At 40.6% G+C, this 24,882-nt stretch overlaps 1 protein-coding gene across 1 annotated transcript in view; it reads left to right on the top strand.

Moving 5' to 3' along the window:
- Positions 1-1,007: 1,007 nt before the first annotated feature.
- LOC124775208 (runt-related transcription factor 1-like) overlaps positions 1,008-24,882 on the top strand; it is a 148,682-nt gene continuing 124,807 nt past the window's right edge. The window contains exon 1 of the mRNA XM_047250046.1: positions 1,008-1,221. Coding sequence (XP_047106002.1) covers positions 1,008-1,221 — 214 coding nt within the window. The remainder of the gene's footprint in view (positions 1,222-24,882) is intronic.

Consider the following 24,882-nt stretch of genomic DNA (forward strand, 5'->3'; position numbering starts at 1 on the left):
TCCATTGTACATTAATAATGATGTCAAATCTCATAGTGGAGATACTACCAACAGCATCTGCAAGGTAACGGGGCGTTCGTTCTAAAGCATGAAGAGAGCCCGATTTTTCTCGAACTCTGACGTAAATTCCCCGAACCGTTCGAGACGTAGAGAAACATAGCAATCATTAATTGTCGTTGGTGGTAATCCATGTATTTGGTACTGTTTAGGAACAGGTAAAAAAAAAGACATAACTGAAAACAACTTTCAGTCTTCAGTTTTGCCTTTCCAATCAGTGTATTTTGAGTTGTCGGTACATCGTTCTAATAAAAAAGAAAAAAGAAAATTCCACATTACATTCGGATGCCATACCTTGAATATCACGCTTAATGTTTAATATCACGTGGTGTTTTCCAAATACAATTTTCTAATTATGTCTGATGTGTGAATTGTTCTTTCTATATTTTATTTTTCATATTTACTAATTCTACCCTATAACATACCATGCTTCATAGATGTTTCAGTAGCTCCAAATGAAGCCGCTAGTATTTAGACGTGACTTAACTAAACCATGAGAAATCCCTCAGTAGTCAATTAAATCTCAGAACAGTTTGCCGACTCTGGGCGCACCAGTTCTCAGCATGCAGAAGTTTGCGTCATTGTTCAGGTTCTCAACTGGCCCCATAAATCACCCATCTTAATCCTATATACAACGTGTGACGCCATTTGTAACAGCGCGCGAAACGAAACAGTCATCGCCCCGCAATTTGGTGGCCCTGCGAGATATAATAATAATAGGTGGCTTTGGGTGGATATGAAAAAACTAAATAAACTTTTAGTCTCTCTTCTTCCCCGAAATAAAGCCATTATCAACGCTATAGGAACTGTTACAGAGCGTTAGCGTGGTGTCTCCTGTAGATGACAAACCTTTTGTACGATATGCTTACTTATTATCTCAAAAGTTTCTGCGGAGTAGCCCATATTGTCTACTTATGAAGTCTTTTACAGAGTTTCTCTCCGCAGCGCGCATGGTTTCAGAATTATTTGCTGTTGTAATCGCTGCGTTCCTCTCTCGAGACAGGCAGTGGATGTTCCCCCGGCTGACGGTTGGCGGTTGTGCTGTTGCAGGGAAGAGCTTCACGCTGACCATCACGGTGAGCTCGTCGCCACCGCAGATGGCGACGTACAACAAGGCCATCAAGGTGACGGTGGACGGACCGCGGGAGCCCCGCTCCAAGACAAGTAAGTCTCACCGTGCTAGGCCGCATTGCGGCGCTGCAACGGCTCTACGAACTCTTTATCACGCAGACTCAGTTTCTGAAACTCTCATTTTTTATATATTCCAACAGTAGCAATATTTATGTTGGTCAGTCGTAACAATATTAACACTGTTAATATTTAACAATATTAGTCGCGTGCTCCAAAGTCAGTGCTTTCTGCAGATGACACTAGTACTGAGGTCAACCCAAACAGACCCACGGCAAAAGAAAAATTGGTAAATAATGTTCTCGAAAACTTTATTGAACAATGGAAAATCAAGGATGGAATGTAACAGTATTATGAAAAGAATTGTTGCTACTCATCATATAGTGAAGATGCTGAGTCGTGTCAGAAAGTGAACTTTCGGCCAACAAGACCTTCGTCGCAAATGGACAACATACACACACACTCAACGTAAACGCAACTCACACTCACATGGCGACAGCAGGCAGAGACCGTGTTCATTTGTGTGTAGTGTGTTTCCGACGAAGACCTTGTTGGCCGGCAGTTCACTTTCTGACAGTCTTTTTGTTGTACTTATCTGCGACTTAGCATATCTGCGACTCAGCACCTCCGCTATGTGGTGAGCAGCAACTATCCTTTTCATAACAGTGAAAATGTTAAAAACGGCTCTGAGCACTATGGGACTCAACTGCTGAGGTCATTAGTCCCCTAGAACTTAGAACTAGTTAAACCTAACTAACCTAAGGACATCACAGACATCCATGCCCGAGGTAGGATTCGAACCTGCGACCGCAGCGGTCTCGCGGTTCCAGACTGCAGCGCCTTTAACCGCACGGCCACTTCGGCCGGCAATGAAAATGTTATCGAGTGGTTTTCTGCGAATGGTCGCCACCTCAGTTTCCAAAAGACACAAACTTCGAAAAGACATAACATATTCATTTCTGATCATCAAAGGGTATTTCAGAATGATAAATAAAAGACATGGTGTCGAAATAATCACTTCGATAAAAACTTCAAACTTTTTAGGTGCACTCTACGACACTGGAACAAAATCACTTGCCCGGGAGCTCTACCAAACTTTGCCCAACATACAATTTTTACACTGGCATTGTTGACACCACTGTCTACTGTCTTTGCTGCGCTGTGCGTTGTTCCGTGTCTCTGTCACTCCGGGTGCCATGTCTGCTTTGGTGCACCTAAGCAGCCGACATGCCGAATTCAGAATTATCAGCTAATGATGCCAAGCTAGGTTGGCAGCTAACGATGTCAGTGGCGGTCTAGTAACTTCGGTTTGGGTCGTTCCAGACAGTTCCCGTCAGCCATCGCGCCAAGTGATTTCAAGGATTTTGTGAGTAAATATGAAAACATACTTAAAAAACCGCTAGTTGAAGGGCCTGTGAATTAATGCACCGGAAACTTTTTCTAAGAGTCGATAGGCGCTCTTGCTCGTAATTTCCCTGGTGTTTCAGAAGAGAACGCGTTGGGACAGAGTGAGGTGGTACAGTGGTAATATAATGAACTCGCACTTTTTGCTCAGTTAATTATTCTAAACATGTTTTCGAATAGTCCTCAATATATACCAGAAAACTACTAAATTTATTTTTTTTTCAGCTCCTCTATATCTCATTCCCTCACGTATCCTTTCTTCTGTAGGACTTTCATCCAGGTCTAGGTTTTCCATGGAAGCAAATATCGGCATTGATATTTGAAATACCAAATTTTAAAAAATCCAAGTACTCTGTTAATTCATATCACTTCACAACACACTACATACACAATGCACCCAACTACCCACTTACACGCACACACACACACACACACACACACACACACACACACACACACACACATATATATATATATATATATATATATATATATATATATATATATATATATATATATGAGGGCGGTTCAGAAAGTAACCTCCGATTGGTCACAGTGCGGGTTGTGGGGGGAGTAGCGACGCCATCTGTGCGTTCACGCACTCAACAGGTCAGTCGGCATCAAGCCGTGGTCGAGTGAACGTCGTACCTGCGCTAGTTTAGTTTTTGTGGCAGTATGAAATGTGTGCTGCAATAGAAAACCCCGCCAAATGTGAAGTGCGTGCTGTCATAAGGTTTTTTACAGCCAAAGGATATTCTGCAGCAGCTATTCATCGTGAGCTTTGTGCCGTGTACGGACCAAGAGTTATGAGTGAAGGAGTTGTCCGTGAATGAGTACGTTTATTTAAAAGTGGACGAGAAATCGTTCATGATGAAGAGAGGAGTGGTAGACCATCATTGGTGACTAACGAACTCGTTCAGACAGTTGATGCAAAAGTTCGTGAAAATCGACGTTTCTCAATGTCGGAGTTGTCTACTGGTTTTCCACAGATTTCTAAGACTCTCTTGTACGAGATAGTGACAGCAAGATTGGGTTACCGTAAGTTCTGTGCACGATGGGTGCCCAAAATTCTTACCGACCACCACAAAACTCAAAGAATGGCCTCTGCATTAGACTTTCTGTCACGTTATGAGGACGAAGGAGAACCATTGTTAAACAGAATCGTGACCGGTGACGAAACCTGGATTAAGTACGTGAACCCTGAGACAAAAGAACAATCAAAGATGTGGGCACATTCAAATTCGCCTACCAAACCAAGAGAAGCCTCGCAAGATTTTTCTGCCAGAAAACTGATGGCAACGGTGTTTTGGGATGCCAAAGGGGTGTTGTTGGTTGAATTCATGGAACGTGGTACGACCATTAATCAAGACGTGTACTGTGAAACAATAAAAAAGTTACGACGGGCTATACAGAACAAACGCCGTGGTATGCTGACTTCCGGTATCGTTTTTTTGCACGATAACGCCCGTCCTCACTCTGCTCGCAGAACAACGGCCCTTCTTGAGTCCTTCAAGTGGGACGTTATCAACCATCCACCTTACAGCCCAGACCTGGCGCCAAGTGATTATCACCTCTTCATGTATTTGAAGAAAAGGCTCGGGTCACAGCGGTTTGATGACGACGAAGGGCTCAAAGATGCGGTCACAGGCTGGCTCCAGGCACAAGCGGGTGATTTTTATGCAGAAGGAATTTCAAAGCTTGTGAAGAGATACGATAAGTGCCTCAATCGCTATGGAGACTATGTAGAAAAATAGTGCAAAGACGTAGTTGTAAGATGTATATATTAAAATATTTTTATTTAACTTGGTGTATTTTTTTAAATCAACCGGAGGTTACTTTCTGAACGGCCTTCGTATATATATATATAGGGTGGTCCATTGATCGTGACCGGGCCAAATATCTCACGAAATAAACGTCAAACGAAAAAAACTACAAAGGGCGAAACTTGTCTAGCTTGAAGTGGGAAACCAGACGGCGCTATGGTTGGCCCGCTAGATGGCGCTGCCATAGGTCAAACGGATATCAATTGCGTTTTTTTTTAATAGGAACCCCCATTCTTATTACATATTCGTGTAGTACGTAAAGAAATATGAATGTTTTAGTTGGACCACTTTTTTCACTTTGTGACAGATGGCGCTGTAATAGTAACAAACATATGGCTTACAATTTTAGACAAACAGTTGGTAACAGGTACTTTTTTAGGTTAAAATGCAGAACGTAGGTACGTTTGAACATTTTATTTCGGTTGTTCCAATGTGATACATGTACCTTTGTGAACTTATCCCTTCTGAAACAGCTTGCTGTTACAGCTTGATTACCTGTAAATACCACATTAAAGCAATAAATGCTCAAAATTATGTCCGTCAATCTCAATGCCTTTGGTATTACGTGTAACGACATTCCTCTCAACAGCGAGTAGTTCACCTTCCGTAGTGTTCTCACATGCATTGACAATGCGCTGGCGCATGTTGTCAGGCGTTGTCCGTGGATCACGATAGCAAATATCCTTCAACTTTGCCCACAGAAAGAAATCCGGGGACGTCAGATCCGGTGAACATGCGGGCCTTGGTATGGTGCTTCGACGGCCAATCCACTTGTCATGAAATATGCTATTCAATACCGCTTCAACCGCACGCGAGCTATGTGCCGGACATCCATCATGTTTGAAGTATATCGCCAATCTGTCATGCAGTCAAACATCTTGTAGTAACATCGGTAGAACATTACGATTGATGTCAGGGTCATTTTGATACTTTTAACTTTGCATTAAGTTCTACGTGCCTGATCATCTATCTGTGTGAAAAATTGAGTCGCCACTCGTGCACTTGTGAACGAGTGTTTTAAATCAGGTTAGTATATTACCCATCACTGATGTTACTCGTATGATTTAACCATAAGAAGCATTATATTTTGATCGTATATTGTAGAATAACACTGGTGTTTATCAATAATTTGTGTTAATTCCTTTAGCAATAGTTACTCTGTCTAATCGGAATTAACTGAAAAAGTAGACTGATAAGCAGTTGATGAGTTACACAACGATTAAAAACAGAAGATGAGATGATAGAACAAATTAAAAAGAATTATAACTGGCAGCTGTTATCTTTCACGTGGCACGTTTACTATCTGTTTCGGTGATTCAGTTAACACTCCAAATAAAAGAAAAACGGAGGAAGGAAAATAGAGTTTGTAAGATTTAATGATGACACTGCAGTGCTAAGTGAAACTAAAAAGGCAGCTAACAATATACCGTACAATATTGTATACACAAAAAGGACAGTTTCATGAGTCAGTCTTTTTTTTTTTTTTGCCAGTCCGCGTTTCGATGGTTCACATAATCATCTTCGAGTAGAGAACTGCTTAGCTACGTTGCTGATGTTACTGAAGAACACAGAAACGTTTCCGCAGCAGCAGACCAATGGCAATGTAGGTTATGCTGCGTCTTTTGCTGATGATAAAAACATGTTTCTTTACGAAACTCATTTTCAAAGTTAAAATACGCGAATTTCTGAGAGTAAATTGTACTTACAAGGGCAGTAGAGAGGTAAAAGTCTGCGTAATACTATTTGTTGTACGTCCTCTCCGTTGTACATTATGTTTATACTGTCACTTATGCTTGTTTACATGAGGTACAAAGACATTTGAAACGTGCAATAGCTCTATCTCGGCTATTCGTTACTCTAAATCACAATTCAATTAATTTATTAAATATTTGTATAAATGAACAAGTCTTTTTATTTTGAAAATGTGAGAGGACTGCAGCAGAATATGGGCATGTCCACCATTCAATTATTATGTTAAATGCATATGTATTAAAATGAATACAACAGATCATATACAGACACTGGGGGTTGTTGGATAAATCGCTGTGCACTGAAATTTGTAGTTATGAGAATGCTTTTTTGAAACAGTTGGTTTAGGCTGTTTCAATATTGTCGTTGACTACATTTTTCGAAAATTTCTTTCTGTGGATATCGATTTCTAGTTGTTCATACGGAGACATCTTGAATCCTTCGTTCGGTTTTTGTTGAACCTTAAGATTACTTTTTACATCGTCAAATGGATGTTCCGTATCTTTTGTATTGGAGGCTGTTGCAGATTTGCGTGGTATTTTTATCGGGAGGCGTTTACGTTTTCTTTGATTCTAATGCCAATGTTACGGGCTGTTTGACCTGTGTACTGAGCTGGGCATTTGCTACATATGATTTTATGTATGCCATAATACGAAACCTTCTCGTGTTCTCCTTTTTAAGTTATACGATATCTGTGGCAAATGTTATTGTTTGTTAGGATCTTATTTTATGTCGTTTGAAGATTTTGGCAAATTTTTGAGAGATTTTACCGACGAAGGGTATGCATGTCGTTGGTGTATTTTCTTGCTTCTCGGTGGTTATTTTGTTCACACTATTTTTTAAAATTTTTTAGCTTAATTTCCTGTTTGTGTGGCTTTAGCTGCAGCTACTTATTTTATGTTTCCCATTTCATTCACATCAATGACTTCCGACAATCCACGTAAGTCAGCAATAGCCTTTCATATAAAAGATACAGGACATCCATTTGACGAAGTACAAATCAACGTTACGGTAGTACACGCACTGAGAAAAGGACACAAAATGCCTCTGAATGAAGAACTAGAAATCTATATCCACAGAAAGGAACTCGGGGAAAGTCTACTGAACGACAATAACGAAATAAGCTCAATTGTTTCAAAAGCTTTTACAAAGCACTTGAATCATTCATATTATCCTCAATGCACAGCAAGTTTTCTAACAATCTCCATTCATTTCTCAATAAGTTCTACCTACTTTGTTTATGTATAATGTAATCTTTTTCTTACATATGCATTTAATATACTTACTATAATAAATAAATTGTGATGTTGTTCACATTCTAATAGTTCTCCAACCGAATCATGGAAACGCGTCTTGGCCAAATAAATAAGTGACTGACGCAGAAAACTGTTTTATTTTTATTTATCAACAGTTGCAGCTCTCATGACGCCGTCCTTTAGGGACGAAATATTCATAGAATTTTATTTGCTGTCGGAATATTACAAAGTACACGCTGTACAACGATGTTCACCTGCAGTATGCGTGTCCATATTATAAGTACTTATATGCTTTTAGACGTTATTAACCGTAACTGTTCATACAATATGGTGCCAAAAGGCACGAATAGTTTTCCTTTTTTTTTTTTTTTTTTTTTTTGCAGAAATTCAAACCGTGAGCAGCAAGTACTCTCTTGATAAGATAGCCTATGTGTCTATTATTACACATAAACGACACAACTAGACTGGCAGATATAACTATCAGTAGGTCAACAGGACACGATGGTAGACGTCGCCCTCATAAATATGATCATGCGCATATGGCTGCCTATTAGTTTGCTATAGTGCTACAGGACTCACCGCCATTTATTGATAACATTTTTAGAAAGTGGAAAAATATCGGTTATGTTAACAATATTGTTTTACAAAATAACAGTGCATCCAAATGAAACTTACGAAGCCAAGAGGTAACGACATAGCGCACCTTCCTGTATATTCTTAATACAAAGTACAGTACCAAAAGTCACTACATTCCGTACAGGTAGTCAATCCTATAATCTAAAATACGAGTAGACTTTTTTTTGGTTATCCGCAAACTACCTATAAAAATAAAATAAGTTGATAGACATAAAACAGTTATACCTTCTTTAAATTACATTATTTGTGTAACCTTTGGCACCAAACCTTCAGTTACGCAATGCATAAACATTAAACAGCACCACGCTAAGCGTCAATCATCATTCATGGCATGAAGGCCGCATTCAAAGCCAAAACCTTATTTGTACATTTAACATACATGCATCATATCGTAGCTGAAAGTGCAATATCTAAAATGACTTTAATATATCATTACATAGCGCTATACTACAAAAGAGACTGTTACATATAATATGCATCATCAAGACGGGTGCTCATAGGTGTTCATACACAACTGAATAAGTGTATTGAACGATTATGCAAGCACGCAACTTACGTACGCTAATATAACAACGTACGCCTTTCACTTTGAAACGGAATAACTGTATGTACCACTGCTACATAGAGCACAGCACATTTTTGTGAGCAGTGCGTAACGTATCATACAAGGGCTCAGTTGTGGAATCGAACGCGTTACCACCTTTAATGTCATGCGCCAAAAGCTTCTTACAAAAACAAAATCTATTGTTGCTTATAAGTTGCTATGAATAAAATATGAACGTATTACAAACATGTAGTGCATGTGTATACGCAATAATGCCAACAAATATCACATATGACACCTTCCTAAATTTCAGTACCTTTCCAAGTTCCTTTCCACAGTTCTCCTAGGTTGAAAGATAAGTACTCGAAAGGATTAGATTAAGAAAAGAAATCGGTTAGGACACTAGATGAGAAGAGACTGTATAACAAAGGATGCCTCAAGAGGAATACTGATTAAGAAGAGGACCATACAAATTTTTAAAAAGTATGGCGGAAAACCAGAAAGATCGAAAAATATTTAACACGCTGTGATTAATCCACCTATTTGTCAGAACACATTACCATACTCATCATCATCAGCATTGTCATCACCATCTGTCTCCAAATAATCCTCGTGAGTCACGTATTATTTAACGGGTATACTGTTATGAACATAATAAATCAACATATTTTAGTTGGTTGATATAACAACATCCAGATGATGTTGAGGACCAGTTACACATGTGCAAAAGCTTCAAAAATTTGTTCCCCTGTTTTGTTTATGACAACATGTAAGCTTTCTATAAAAAATTATCTCTGCATGTGATACTGAATATTTTGTTTTAGAAAACTTTCTCCTCGCGTAACGTGTTCTTTAGATGGCCCTGTGTTGCGCATACGAACAGTGTCGTGAGAACGAAACTTCAAACTTAATGACAAGCCGGATTTGAAATAATCAAAATGAATCGAACTCCCAAAAGTAACTGTGGGCACAATGAAAACTATGTAACTGAAACTGTACCGAAGCACATTATGAAAGTTGTGTCACATGAAGTGGAAAGTTTGACTCGGAATACACACAAAAATAAATTACTGCTTTACTCAGAAAAAAATAACTTTATCAAATTATCAAGAAGGTTCACTGAAAGTTATTCTGCTTGCTTTGCAAACCTGATAATTCTGACTATGTACTGTTTGCTCATGAGAATGCAAGGTGAGATCTCCGCAGAAATAAAAATGACTTACCTCTTCCTCAGCATGCTATTTTGTCACTGGTGTACTGTTCTCGAAAGGAAATAAAATCAGCAGACGCAGCAACGAAAGGAAAATAATCGACTCTAAGTTTTTATTTTTTGCTTGTCAGACACAATCTGTTGCTGTGTGTGTGGCGTAAGGTGCAATGTACACACCACAAAATAATGAAAGATTTACTAAGAATGATGGAGATGGGCTTTGCTTGGAATAAAATCTTATTTGAAACATTTAACTCTGATTGTTGACAAAAAGGACTGTACAACACAGTGGTGAATTAATGAAGTTTTGCGGGTGGAGGCGGTTGCTTAGAAGCGAAATAAGACCTAGGGGTCCGCTCCTTGAGCGTTAAGAAAAGAACTCAAGAACTACTGTTCTAAAGTGATAAAAGAATTGCAAAATTTTGTGTTTTATTTTAGACAAAAAACTTTTAAATTTCTTGAAAAGTGTAGCATTTACAACCTTTCTCTGAGTAACTTCTTTTATATAATTGTTAACACACATCAACATGCTCAATAGCCTTTTGTTAACACAGAGTTAATAAGCAAATTAAAAGAAAATAAACTGAAATTAGAATAAAATTCTCTTAAAACCGAAGTTCTTAATTTGTAGAGAGTTATAATTTTGCTAGTTTAGCGTGCCGCTGTGGAAGATCGGGAAGCCCTGCCAATATTTGGCGCCCACCATTCGAGCAGGAGGGAGAGAGTAATCAGTGGTACAGTTATAGCACATTCTATCGGGCACACGAAGTAAGGTGGCGTGGGAAACACTGAATTAAATGACTAAATCCACTGACCAAGACTCTAAATTAGCTTGCTTAACTCTGGCACAGATTACAAAATTAACAATTTTACTTTAATTTAGATTCAACTCTCAGAGGGGTCAATGGCCCCCTCCGCCCTTCGCCCCCGCCCCTTTAATCGCCCTTGGTACAACGTAAGAAGACTATAACGATTATAAAACTCTCTCGTTACAAAATTTACAAACATTTCAGTCGATTGCGTAATTTGTGACATAATGAAAACAAAGAGATGAAATTACCACTAATTATAAAAATTATTTATTATGTAAGGCACAAATATTTCCTCATTTGATAATTATGATAAACAAACATCTCATGCATGCACAAGCATGGGATACCACTAGAAATTCCTCTAAAGATCTTCTCCATTAATACAAAGAAAGAAACATTTTTGTCAACAAGTTTTCGTCTCCTGATAGTTTCTCCCAGATTGACAAATAACAATCTCACTCTCTGAAAACCTCAACCGCTCGGCTACTACGCCACAAATCAGAATGCCGCAATGCAGCGCAACTGAGTGACTATCAAGTGAACCACAGATAAAACTAAACATAGAGTCAAAGATGTTATTCACTGCTCCTGCAGTGCGCCCAATCATCTTTGACCCGGTACAGTAAAGGTGAATTATTTACAGTAGCAGAAAACATATTAAAACCGTCCCGACCGTACAGGAGTCACGCGCATGTGAGACTAGTAAGACCATCGCTCAGTTTAGGGCGTTACGGCCGATGGGACGACGGCGCCTCTCCCGAAACGATAGCCGGCTCGTTTCTTCTCGCTGCGGTTTCATTAAAGCTTCAAGGCGCGTGCCCCATAAATACTGCAAATGCTCTTAACGCAGCAATCCCGTTATTAATTTAGCTGCCGGGCGTGTGCGGCGGTGGAGGCGCCATCGAAAATTTTGCGAGCGAATCTGGCGCGCCAGCAGCAGCAGATTGTATGTACAACAACCTCAGCTCGGCTCCTTGGTCTGGATAGTTGTGAGGGGCAAACATTCCGGCGCCGCCTTTCTCCCACTACGAGATGGTCGGCACGGCTCAAAAGCGCCCGCGGGGGTGCGTGTGTTTGTGGAATTTTACTCTTGTCTAAATAAACTTCGCAGCCCCTTAGATCACTTTCATCAACCCCCGTGCCGAAAAGGACAAACCCCTCCGAAAACGGAAACATGTAAATGTTCCGGAGAGGACTGCGCCTACGGCATTTTTTTCCCTTCCTATGCCGCTCCCGGAGGGTAGCTGTGACATTACGGGGATATTAACTGCCGACTCGGGTGCCAGCTTGTTGCGATCTGTTAGGTGCGTCATGGGGATGCGGAAGCAGACTTTTGTGTAGACGCTGCCTTAGGCTACAAGTGATTAAGCACATCATCAAATTGCGACGATAATCCCGATACGATTGTTTCATTGCCTCACTGGTATACGACGTATTTTGTTTGATCTCTGGTGTGCTACCGTAGCCGTATTAATGACATACGAGGGTTTCCTTTTAATATAATTGCTCAGGTTCCCGGGGCCAGCTGCTGTGGTCATAAAAGTTTTCTGGGTGAGATGCGCCGAGTCGAGTTGTAAAATAACAAGTTTAACCAACTTGCAGCGCAGGGAAGAAAAAAACCGACTGGTCAAAACCGAAACCGTTATCTTAATTCTGAATAACCGATGTTTTTCGGTATTTTTTTGTCTGGGTTATAATAGATGTATTTTATTTGTTACTAATAACCGAGTAAAAAGATGTAACAACCAGTAGCGATAATAGTAGTGGTGCAGCTTTTCGTTTTTAAATAGACCGTTTTTAAAATGAAGTAGTTCAAAAAATGGTTCAAATGGATCTGAGCACTATGGGACTTAACATCTGAGGTCATCAGTCCCCTAGAACTTACAACTACTTAAACCTACCTAACATGAGGACATCACACACGTCCATGCCCGAGGCAGGATTCGAACCTGCGACCGTAGCAGTCCCGATGTTCTGGAATGAAGCGCCTAGAACCGCTCGGCCACAACGGCCGGCAAAAAGAAGTAGTTTTTACAAGTGAAATTTGCGTTGGTTAGAAATATTGCGTTGTTATAGAAATTGGGAAAAGTGATCAGTGCTATTTTATTAACATTGCAACAGAAACGCGCAAGAAACACATGACACAAGAACTGGTACAGCATTGCTGAGGCAATAATATTGCCACGTGTCGTCGCTTAAGGTACGTGCAGTGTGCCAGACTTGTCTCCACCAGGTCTATACGGTTGTTTCTCGCTGTCACCGCCGGACATCCGCTGTATTGCAGATTTGCGCCAAATCCAGTGTGGATATGATTTTATGAAGTGACGTGCCAATGAAGTACAACGATTCATTTCCTTTAAGATATTAAAGAATTTTCTGCAATTTCTATGAAATAGAGGAAGGATATTACAGTAACTGTAAAAGATTAAAAAGTTAACAATAATTCATTCGTAATATACAATGAAAACAGAAATGAGCTGATGTGAAGCCTGTGTCTACATAATATGCCTTTATCTGCTTGTAGCCATTGCAAGTGGCAAATTAACTCGAAAAACAGAGTTCTTGAAACTAAATTTCCAATCTTTACCACTGACTATTCGTAATACCCAAATAGTTGCATGATCCCTGATTACAACACGATTTTTGAACAGAGTTCCAAAAAATTACAATCAATAGGTGAATACTTGTAATTTTTATGGTATTCAACCAGCTATCCATTTTCGATAAAGCTGCGAACGTTGGACGGACTAACTTTCTGCTATTTGCCTGCTTAATTTAACATTTTGGTTGTATAAATCTCGAAACTGAGAGAGTCAAAATTGTTAAGTCTTCGTTCGATATCTACGTTTTTAGGAAAAAACATAAAAATTTTTATTTCAGAAACCGGTTATTTTTAACGGTTTTAACAGGTTAAACTGGCATAGGAAAAACCGATATATCCGAAAACCGTTTGTTTCAGTAATAACAGCCATCCCTAGTGCAGTGGCTTTCTTCTGGGTCTGCTGTTGGGAGTTCGTGCGACATGACTTTTTACTGCGCAAGGCATTATGTCACAACTTTAAAACCGGTCTTTTTACAGATCTCCTGTGACGGAAAGAATGTGAAACTTTATTCTTGGCGGAATGAGAGCGAAAATTTATTGTAAGGATCAATACACATCAGCAAAAACCCACTCCCTCCACCACAAGTTATCAGTCACAATATATTTTTCCACCTCATCCACCACAGGTGCCCATAAAAGCAACGGTTTTGTAATTGTGACGTAATGTCGAGTTCAGAAGGGGAATATCGTGGTCCCTAAACAACAAAAATACACTAGAAGGCTCAGAAAGAAACATGTAACCGTGTCCGAAATGTCAGTTTAACCGAGCAATAATTTTTCTACAGTGTGACGCGGTATTCACCTTTTAAGTTTTTAAATATGAATACTAGAGGACGCTATTGGGATGTAACAGTACCGTTGTTTCAGAAGGCATTTGTTAGGCCTACTGTTAAAAAATGCTTCTCTACAATTTGGCGAGTAACCGGAGCAGAATTATATATAAAAAAAAGGGAGATTTCACGTGAGATTTTAACGCAAAAAAGTGCGCCGAATCACGTCTTTCAACTTTTAGTCATCAAGTACTTTCAGAACAGACTGTCTACAAACAGAATTCAGGCTTTCTCGGTGAATTTCATTGACAAAACCTTCTAGGATAATCAGTCGAGTCGTCGTGTCGTGTTGTCGTAACGTTCAAATGAAGATAACAAGTAGGAAACTCGTCGAAACGTTGCGATAACACAACGTCACGACTCGGCTGAAAACCAGAGATGGTTTCATCGATGTTTATAAATGGTTTCCAGATTTCCTGTCCACATAGTTTGTCAACGATAACTTTCGTGAAGGTCGACGAAAATCGATAGTCGTCCCCAGAGGCCATCGATACCACGCCCAACATGACTGTAGAGTACAGGCGCGATACTCGAAACAATGGTACCCTTAAAGGTATCAAAAACTGCTCTAAATTCCGTTGTAAATGAACATTTAGCCTTAGAAATATATCTCTTCTCGATGGGTTCTGCACAATTTGGCTGGGGCTCAAATACAGACTCGGGTCAATTTGTGTAAGGAAATGGTCAAAATATTCGACTGAGAAAATCTCTAATCCGTACACAACATCGTAACAGCAGACAGATCGACTATATATGTTTCTGAGAGTCGGCAGCTAACCAACTGTCTTATGTTTTGGATATTAGTGGATGGACCGAAAAAAAATAGTTCGCCGAGAAGCGCTTAAGACAAAATGCTCCGTGAATCTTTGATGACAATGGATAAGTCGCGATCATTGTTTTAGAGTACTGAAGATCACTAAATACAAGTCATCGATGAAAAGAGAAAAAAGTCGAAAATGTCGCACCATTCACTTCATTGTAACAATTACAGCTGCCGCACAGGTTGCAACACAATTGATTACGTCTCGGATAAAAACATCGAATTAATGTCTCATTGCTCGTGTTAACTTAACGACTCAAATGTACCTTTGCGTCAAACGAAAAATTTGTGGACGGATCTTTTCATAATCTCATGTAGTTGTTAAATTATTAAGAGACCTAGTTATTCCGATACCAACAGCAGAGGGATAATATGTTACCAGAAATTGTTTGTATGCGAGAGTAGTTTTAAAGACGAATATTTGGAGAAACAATAAACTGATCTGTACCAAGTTAAGTTCTTTCTTGTTAATGGGAAAACTTCAAATAAATCCATCGGACTACACACGTAAATTATAGTGTGAAGATAGACTGTCGCAGCTTCTGTCATCTTCAGTAAGACGTTTCCGGGTGTGCTTTCGTCACGTTAGATAGATCGACGCCAGTCCACATTTACCAGTGATCTACATTTTGGAACTTACAAGAATAAGAGAACCGGGTTACACATCCAGGGATGTGTTACGGAGTACTTACACTTCCACATCGCCTGTACAGTTTCTTATAATGTTCCTCTATGGCCAGTGCATACTCCCGATTTTTCGACGCAGTAGCGGTGTAGTATATTTGCCAGCCTCCTTTATGATAGCCCGTTCCTACTAGCTCTCCGAACATATGGAAGAATAGCAAAAAAATGGCAAATTAACTAACAGACAGGACTATTGTATGTCAACATACAACAACAACAATTGTGGCTGATCCTCAACCACTGTATGACAGTACGAAAATACAGACATTCTCATTCACATTACATTACGTTTCTACGCTGCCAGCACGTCGCATTCCCGAATTGTTTAATTTCCTTGTGTACCCTACCAATGGCAATTCTGACATGAGTGCAAGATAACAGTGAGAAAAACAGAGGTCGCTTAAGATTAATTTAGAATTTGTGTCCTTGTACCACGTAGGTGTATAGTGCAGTGGATGTGTAAGTTTAAAAGAGAAAATAATCATTGTCCTCAGGTGGATTCGACTTCCTGAGTTCCGATACATGAGCCTCACGCCCTGAACACTCATCTACTTACTCTGACAATAATAATAATAATAATAATAATAACGACTAATTATAGAAATGGTACTTATTTTGAGATATAAATGACGGTAGACCCTTAGAAACGATAGACGATAAGCGATATTTTAAAAAGTCTACGACACATGTATCATACAACTCACTTCGTATTTTTTAACGCTGTACTGGAAACACTAGCGGTTAGGGTCGTTTGTAGGTAGTACTGGCGTGGTGTCAGTAATTATTATTTAAATTATGCTAATTAGGTCATCAAACCATTAACGACGCATGACTTCTAATAATGATGACTGAAACCAACCGCGTATTGCTGTCCCATTGTCCTCAGTGGATTACCAGAGAATTAACGACGCAAGTGGACAGAAAACTCAGTTTGCAGAGTTTCCTTGACTTCCACCTTAAATTTGAGTCCGCCCCTGGAGGTTGAGTGGTCAGCGCGACGGAATGTCATGCCTATGGTCCGGGTTGTATTCTCGGCTGGGTGGGAGATTTTCTGCGCTCAGGGACTGGATGTTGTGTTGTCCCATCGACACGCAAGTAGCCAAAGTGGCGTTAACTAGAAAGACTTGTACCAGGCGAACGGTCTACCCGACGGGAGGCCCTAGTCACACGGGGGCATTTCCATTTATACCTAAACTTTGAAGCTCTGTAAATTTCCGTGCACTAGTTCCCCATTGTAGCACAGGCTAACCTGACCATGGCCCCTATTATACTCGTACTGTCAAATATTTTATGAAAGATATGGCCACACACCAAATTTTGTAAAATTTATAAAATGTTATAAGATATAGTTTATGAAATAAATGTAAATATATATTTATAAAATATTTCGTCTTTTATAGTGTAATACAAGCCAAATTGCGAGATTTTTCGGGCTTCACACTCATTTTGAAGCACAGTGCTGGAACATTAGAGTGTTTACCACGCAGCGATCAACAGCGCTTGTAATCTTAACGGACGACCTACTTAAGTGTTAAGCAACTTCGTACACGGATCATCCTACAAATCTTGCGTGTTCTATAGCCTATGAATAGCCCACGAACGTAGACTGTCGTGAAGAATACAATAACAACGTAGACGATCTACCGTCCCGATAGTGTGCGTAAAAAAGGGGGTGATATCGGAAAATATGTCTCGCATACTAGGAAAATAGAAGAGGATTACACAGTCGACTTGGAATTATTTATTTTATTTGCGTATGTGTGGTTGTGATGCAAGTAGGGAAAAAAAAAGGAAAAACCATTCTTCCACAGATAACAGCATTTGCGTATTGCGCTCGAAATTACAGCGAAACTCTAGTATTTGTGGAAGATAATCTACCTTTCAGGCGTTTCCGTACTATGTGATAACGACGCGGAGACACCCCAGTATAAGCAGAAATGCGCTGATACTGAGCTGCATTCACGCATTATCAGTATGATGAAGGCAGCCAGTAGTAGCGGTCCAAACATACTTTAACTACGACGTGACCAACAAAATGTTTATACACACTGCGTCCACGTCCAGCAGCGTTACCGAATATAGCTGTTAACGTCTACATCCTATACATCTATATACCTCTTCAAGGCTGTGTGTCATGTGGTAGTGAATGATTCCTCTCCACTTGTTTCAGTATTTTACTTAGTGAGATACTTTACAAAAAAAATTTATATGAGCATTATTCCACAGCTCGAAAGTATTTAAGAAACGCATTTAGCTTCTTTCAAAAGTAGCTGTACTGTCTATTTTATTTGTCGAAATCAGTATCAGCCACGTGATCGTCCCCGATCGGCGGACTTTGACTTTTGCAGCGAAGATTGCAAGCCAAAATCCTTGAAAAAAAAATGTAGACATCTTGCTGTTATAATGATAAAAGGCTGTCATGTCACATTTAAAGCTGTATGTCTCCGTACAAATGGTTCAAATGACTCTGAGCACTATGGGACTTTACATCTGAGATCATCAGTCCCCTACAACTTAGAACTACTTAAACCTAACTAACCTAAGGACATCACACACATCCAAGCCCGAGGCAGGATTCGAACCTGTGACGTAGCGGTCGCGCGGTTCCAGACTGAAGCGCCTAGAACCGCTCGGCCACACCAGCCGGCTTATGTCTTCGTACAAGTTTATACCATTCCACAAGGTTTTACCATTATAACAGTAAGCAGACTAACGACTAAGACCCACTAAGAAAGGCTGACGACGAAGTCCTGCAGCCACGCACAGGAACGGACTCGCAAATTATTTCGAAACATTCCGCACGATGAGAACCACTTCGTTGACCATAGGCTACTAAATTAGCCACGTGCACCGCACGAGGGCCACTACCTGACTCCTGATACCGTGTATTAAAAACCGCAGCACGAAATTCTTTTAACATGCTGACCTATCAGCTAACTAGCTTAAAGTGCAGAAAATAAGTACTTCAAGTGGTTGTTTCCTGATAACGCTCATGGTACTCGCTGTAAGGTATTGCTTTCCGCCGATATTTTCAGACTTTTGCTTCCGAAGGGGCATCGGGAAACACAGGCCTCCCTATGGAAATCACACGCCTTTGAAAATAGCGGGACCGTGTAAGACCACCTCCCATTCATCCTAATTTTAGGGAAGACTGGTGCTTTATCTCTAGGTCGGAAAGTAGCCCTCATCCTCGGAAGTCGAAATACCGGTGGAGGTGTTCCCAGTAGCAAGTAGGATTGCTCGATGGGCTCCGCCCAAACATGATACGTTACAGTTTCATATGTGTTACTGTAGCGGAATGCCAGAAATAGTGACTACGACTACCATGACATTAACGAACTTACGCGAATCAACCGTTAGTTGTCGCAGTTGACCACACTACCGAAACATTAGCTAACTTCCGCGAATCGCCCGTCAGTTGTCAGCTGTTAACCCAGTAGGGTAGTCCGCAGGCCTCTTCAGCGGCGCACGCAGAAGTCAAACTCGGGTTAACCAGCGCCGGCGGCGGATCTGCATGGCAGAGCGGCGCCGTAAACGCGCCGTGAGGCGGTGTTTAATGCGGGGGCGTGGCCAGCCCGGTAAGGTTTACCGTGCGGCGCGCTTTGATGTGCCGCTCTGTTTACGAGCCCCGCGCCGCGCCACGCAATATGGCGCACCCCACGTCAGCCGCTGATTTGTCGGGTATAAATACGCGGCCTTCCTTACCAACCAATCAGCGGCTCGCCGGCGCAAGTTGTTGACGCTTCTTCTCAGTGCGACGCCGAGGCACGGCGGAATTCCAGCTACAAAGATGGACATAGAATATCTTTGCCACAGATCGATAGCTAGTGGGTGATAGGCTTGCCTGATTTTTGTATCTACATATACAGGGTGTTACAAAAAGATACGGTCAAACTTTCAGGAAACATTCCTCACACACAAATAAAGAAAATATGTTATGTGGACATGTGTCCGGAAACGCTTAATTTCCATGTTAGAGCTCATTTTAGTTTCGTCAGTATGTACTGTACTTCCTCGATTCACCGCCAGTTGGCCCAATTCAAGGAAGGTAATATTGACTTCGGTGCTTGTGTTGACATGTAACTCATTGCTCTACAGCAAGCACATCAGTACGTAGCATCAATAGGTTAGTGTTCATTACGAACGTGGTTTTGCAGTCAGTGCAATGTTTACAAATGCGGAGTTGGCAGATGCCCATTTGATGTATGGATTAGGACGTGGCAATAGCCGTGCCGCGGTACGTTTGTATCGAGACAGATTTCCAGAACGACGGTGTCCCGACAGGAAGACGTTCGAAGCAATTGACCGGCGTCTTAGGGAGCACGGAACATTCCAGACTATGACTCGCGACTGGGCAAGACCTAGAACGACGAGGACACCTGCAATGGACGAGGCAATTCTTCGTGCTGTTGACGATACCACTAATGTCAGCGTCAGAGAAGTTGCTGCTGTACAAGGTAACGTTGACCACGTCACTGTATGGAGAGTGCTACGGGAGAACCAGTTGTTTCCGTACCATGTACAGCGTGTGCAGGCACTGTCAGCAGCTGATTGGCCTCCACGGGTGCACTTCTGCGAATGGTCATTCAACAATGTGTCAATCCTCATTTCAGTGCAAATGTTCTCTTTACGTATGAGGCTTCATTCCAACGTGATCAAATTGTAAATTTTCACAATCAACATGTGTGGACTGACGAGAATCCGCAAGCATCAACACAGATTTTCTGTGAACGTTTGGGCGGGCATTGTCGGGGATGTCTTGATTGGGCCTCATGTTCTTCCACTTACGCTCGATGGAGCACGTTATCATGATTTCATACGGGATACTCTACCTGTGCGGCTAGAACATGTGCCTTTACAAGTACTACGCAACATGTTGTTCATGCACGATGGAGCTCCTGCACATTTCAGTCGAAGTGTTCCTACGCTTCTCAGTAACAGATTCGGTGACCGATGGATTGGTAGAGGCGGTCCAATTCCAAGGGCTCCACGCTCTCCTGCCCTCAACCCTCTTGACTTTCATTTATGGGCGCATTTGAAAGCTCTTGTCTACGCAACCCCGGTACCAAATGTAGCGACTCTTCGTGCTCGTATTGAGGACGGCTGTGATACAATACGCCATTCTCCAGGGCTGCATCAGCGCATCAGCGATTCCATGCGACGGAGGGTGGATGCATGTATCCTCGCTAGCGGAGGAAATTTTGAACATTTCCGGTAACAAAGTGTTTGAAGTCACGCTGGTACGTTCTGTTGCTGTGTGTTTCCATTCCGTGATTAATGTGATTTGAAAAGAAGTAATAAAACGAGCTCTAACATGGAAAGTAAGCGTTTTCGGACACATGTCCACATAACATATTTTCTTTCTTTGTGTGTGAGGAATGTTTCCTGAAGGTTTGGCCGTACCTTTTTGTAACACCTTGTATAGCCCACAAGCTTTTGTACAGACCAAAGAACAAATCTTAACAATATCATCCATTCTCCATCCTATCCCACTAAGCGAATAGAAAATTATTCCCTCTGTGCGTGCCTTGATCTCTGGGTTGTAGGGTGATGGGGCCGTAATGGTCCCAGTGTTCGTCGAAATCAGGGTCTTTATATGTACCCGATAGGGTCGCTCGACAGCTAAGTGCCGAAGTGGCCATGCGGTTAAAGGCGCTGCAGTCTGGAACCGCTACGGTCGCAGGTTCGAATCCTGCCTCGGGCATGGATGTTTGTGATGTCCTTAGGTTAGTTAGGTTTAAGTAGTTCTAAGTTCTAGGGGACTAATGACCTCAGCAGTTGAGTCCCATAGTGCTCAGAGCCATTTGAACCATTTGACAGCTAAGTCAACCTCTTCCAAGAAATTCCATTTAACGCCATTTGGTCTGAAACCGATATTTTGATGAACACTAGTCATCATTAACACTAGTAAACAACATTGCAACAAAACAACTCGGAATTTCAACGTAAGTAAAATACAGCTCCAACCTCAAAGACAATTTAAGTAGCGTTCGATCGTTTTTAGGGATAGTTAGTTTAAATTGGTCATTTCTAACATCATATCTTACTATAACTCACCATCATCCCAAGAATCTTTCACCACAAGCCCACAAACTCATGGAAAGTTGAATAATTTTTATATAGACTCGAACAGCCGTCTGAAGAAACATATGGGTTCGAAACCAACAACGGCATTATATGTGTAAATAAATGGCATTATCAATTGTGGCTGGTTTCTGTTTTCTTCTCTACAAGAATCAACCTGATATTCCATTTAAGTTGAATATTTTTGTTAAAAGTTTCGTCTGGGCTATACCGTTCTGCTACGATCCCCGCAGCGTGTCTGAAGTCGTTTCACGTCATGCGTCATCGCTACTTAAAAATAGCTCCAGACACTGGACGGTTCTCTAGAATTTGTCGTACTACCGTATTTTATGCTATTTCCTTCACAGATGTATTATTTTTTCCCGTAAACTTCCAACAAATCTAAGTCTTCCACTACCCTTTCCTAATATTGATTATACGTGATCGACCTAATTCACTTCTTTGTAAAAGTCGTAAATGTGACCTGCTCAATACGATGACCATTAATATTGTAATCAGATACTATCGGATTCTTTCTCCTTGTTGCAGACGTTTACATGCAAACATATCTAGCGACAGCTGCAATTCATTATACCAAATGGAATTATTGCCCAAGTTTTGCTACGATACATTACGATAGTCCAAAGACGATAGTTTCCAGCAGATAACAGGATCATCAGGGAACATTGCATGGGGGCTTAATTAATATAATGAAAATGATTTTGATAGCTGTATGTCCGATTACGCTGTGTCTCGTAATCGGCTGGCCCTGACTAGTATTATTACGCAATCTGACTGCAACAAACAATCTAAGAAAATTTTCGTAAACACAGTTAATTAATTAAGTCCCCAGCAACTATAAAACCTACAAACCAATAAGCACAAGAGTAACTGTTCTGTATGTGGGAGTGTGACTCAACGTCCACATCTGGCACGGTTCTTCTCCAGCAAGACAACAATTTTTAAATACCAACTATACTGACGTGACAAAAGAAATTTAGAAAAAACTATAATTACGCAAGAAAACCAGAATTACACTCTAATGCAAGAACACAAACCAGATGCTTTGTTGACTGAACCTGTAGTTACGCATTATTTCAGACACACAAATAATAAAAGAACATTATGGTTTTTACCTTCATATATATTCACGAAATGCACTCTGATCATTACAACAACATCTGCTATCTCTCCCATCCAAATAACTGCATAAAACATGGAACAACACTCTTTACTACAACATATCGCTCCGACTTCACGACAAGCACTGACTGCTACGGACTCTTAACACACACAGTCCTCTACGAGCTCTCTACTAGCACTGACTGCTACGAGCTCTCGCCAATCACTGACTGCTACGAACTCTTAACACGCACTGTGGAGGCGGCTTAATAGTACTCTTTGGCGCAATCTCTGGCGCAGTGGCACAGTGTAGCCACCTTTCATATGCCCCTCCTCCACAGGCCAGAATTTGATGGTATTTTTGCCAGCATTGGTGGTGAAAATACCACCAAATTCGTCCAGAAAAATACAGACAAAAATAAAAGATAATATTAATACCTAAATATCACATAATTAGTTAAAAATTTTGGCTTTGCACTGACCTTTCACTAACCTAATATATGAAATACAGTAAGCAATACAACTTCTTTTCATGCATGTGGCTTTACATAATAGTTTACACAATATACAAAAAATCAGTTTATACAAATGTTCACATAAAATGCTTTCAATGATTAGTTTATACAAAAAAAAAGATACTAACAGGTGACATCTTTTCAGTAGAAGCAGTCCATCAGTTGCACCCAGTAAAGTTTAGCAGGTACACCCAGCAACAAGTCACATTAGTTCAGTGGAAGCAATCCATCATAGGTACCCAGCAATGTTGAGTAGGTGCAGACAGCAACAAGTGACTTCATTTCAGTAGAAACAGTTCATCAGTTGCACCCAGCAATGCTGAGTAGGTGCAGACACCAACAAGTAACATCATTTCAGTAGAAGCAGTCCATCAGTTGCACCCAGCAATGTTGAGCAGGTGCAGACAGCAACCAGTGACTTCATTTCAGTAGAAGCAGTTCATCAGTTGCACCCAGCAATGTTGAGCAGGTGCAGACAGCAACAAGTGACATTATTTCAGTAGAAGCAGTTCCATCTGTGGCACCCAGTAAAGTTGCAGAGGTGCAGACAGCAACCAGTGACTTCATTTCTGTAGAAACAGTTCATCAGTTGCACCCAGCAATGTTGAGTAGGTGCAAACAGCAACAAGTGACTTCATTTCAGTAGAAACAATTCATCAGTTGCATCAGCAATGTTGATCAGGTGCACACAGCAACAGGGGACATCCTTTCAGTAGAAGCAGTCCATCAGTGGCGCCCAGCAATATTGAGTAGGTGCAGACAGCAAAAATTCACATCTCTCAGCAGAAGCAGTTCGATAAAACTCACTAGCACTGATCACACTGTTCATCAGAGTTTATGAGCAGAAATTAAACATGTCCTAGTGGCACCAATCATGTAGAAAAGGTACAGGTAACAGTCCATAATTTTTTTTTTACAATCACTGATCACACAGTTCATCAGCAGAAATTAAACACGACCAAATGTCACACATCATGTTGAAAAAGTGCAGGTAACAGTTCAGAATATTTATCTTCACTAATCAGACAGTTCAGGCATGAACAATAGTTTGAATGCACATACAAATGCTTTTACAGTAACATACAGATCATAACAAACACACAAATGATATCAGATAATTGTCCTATTAACTATTACAATACACAAATACCAGTAAACCTATAATATTTATGGGTGTCAGTGCAAGCCACTACAAACAAATAAAATAATATTTACGAGATAGGTGGGTAGGATTAGGAAAGGAAAACACACAAAACACACTCACTCATCTTTCATCCACATTAAGTACTACTGTGTAACTGAATAGTGTTAATTGTGTAAATGAAATTCTGTCTAAATCTGATGTTCATCATGTGTATCAAGTAGTACTGGCAGCAATGTATAATAGTCAATAATAGTTAGTCAACGTCATAGTCATCATGTCAAGACCAATGTTTGCCAAGCCAGATCAAAATGTACTGTTGTTGAACAACTGTCAGTGAGCCAAGATATGCAATTACTTCCTCTCTCCAAAAAAAAGTATATACTGCTTAGTGATTTAACAAAGTGTGTATAGACTATCTTCATTCTATTTTAGTGTTCTAGTCTGCTATCTTCATCCTCCTTGTTCCATAAGACCAACAAAAAA

Source organism: Schistocerca piceifrons, chromosome 2 (genome assembly GCF_021461385.2).
Source record: "Schistocerca piceifrons isolate TAMUIC-IGC-003096 chromosome 2, iqSchPice1.1, whole genome shotgun sequence".
NCBI classification, from domain to species: Eukaryota; Metazoa; Arthropoda; class Insecta; order Orthoptera; family Acrididae; genus Schistocerca; species Schistocerca piceifrons.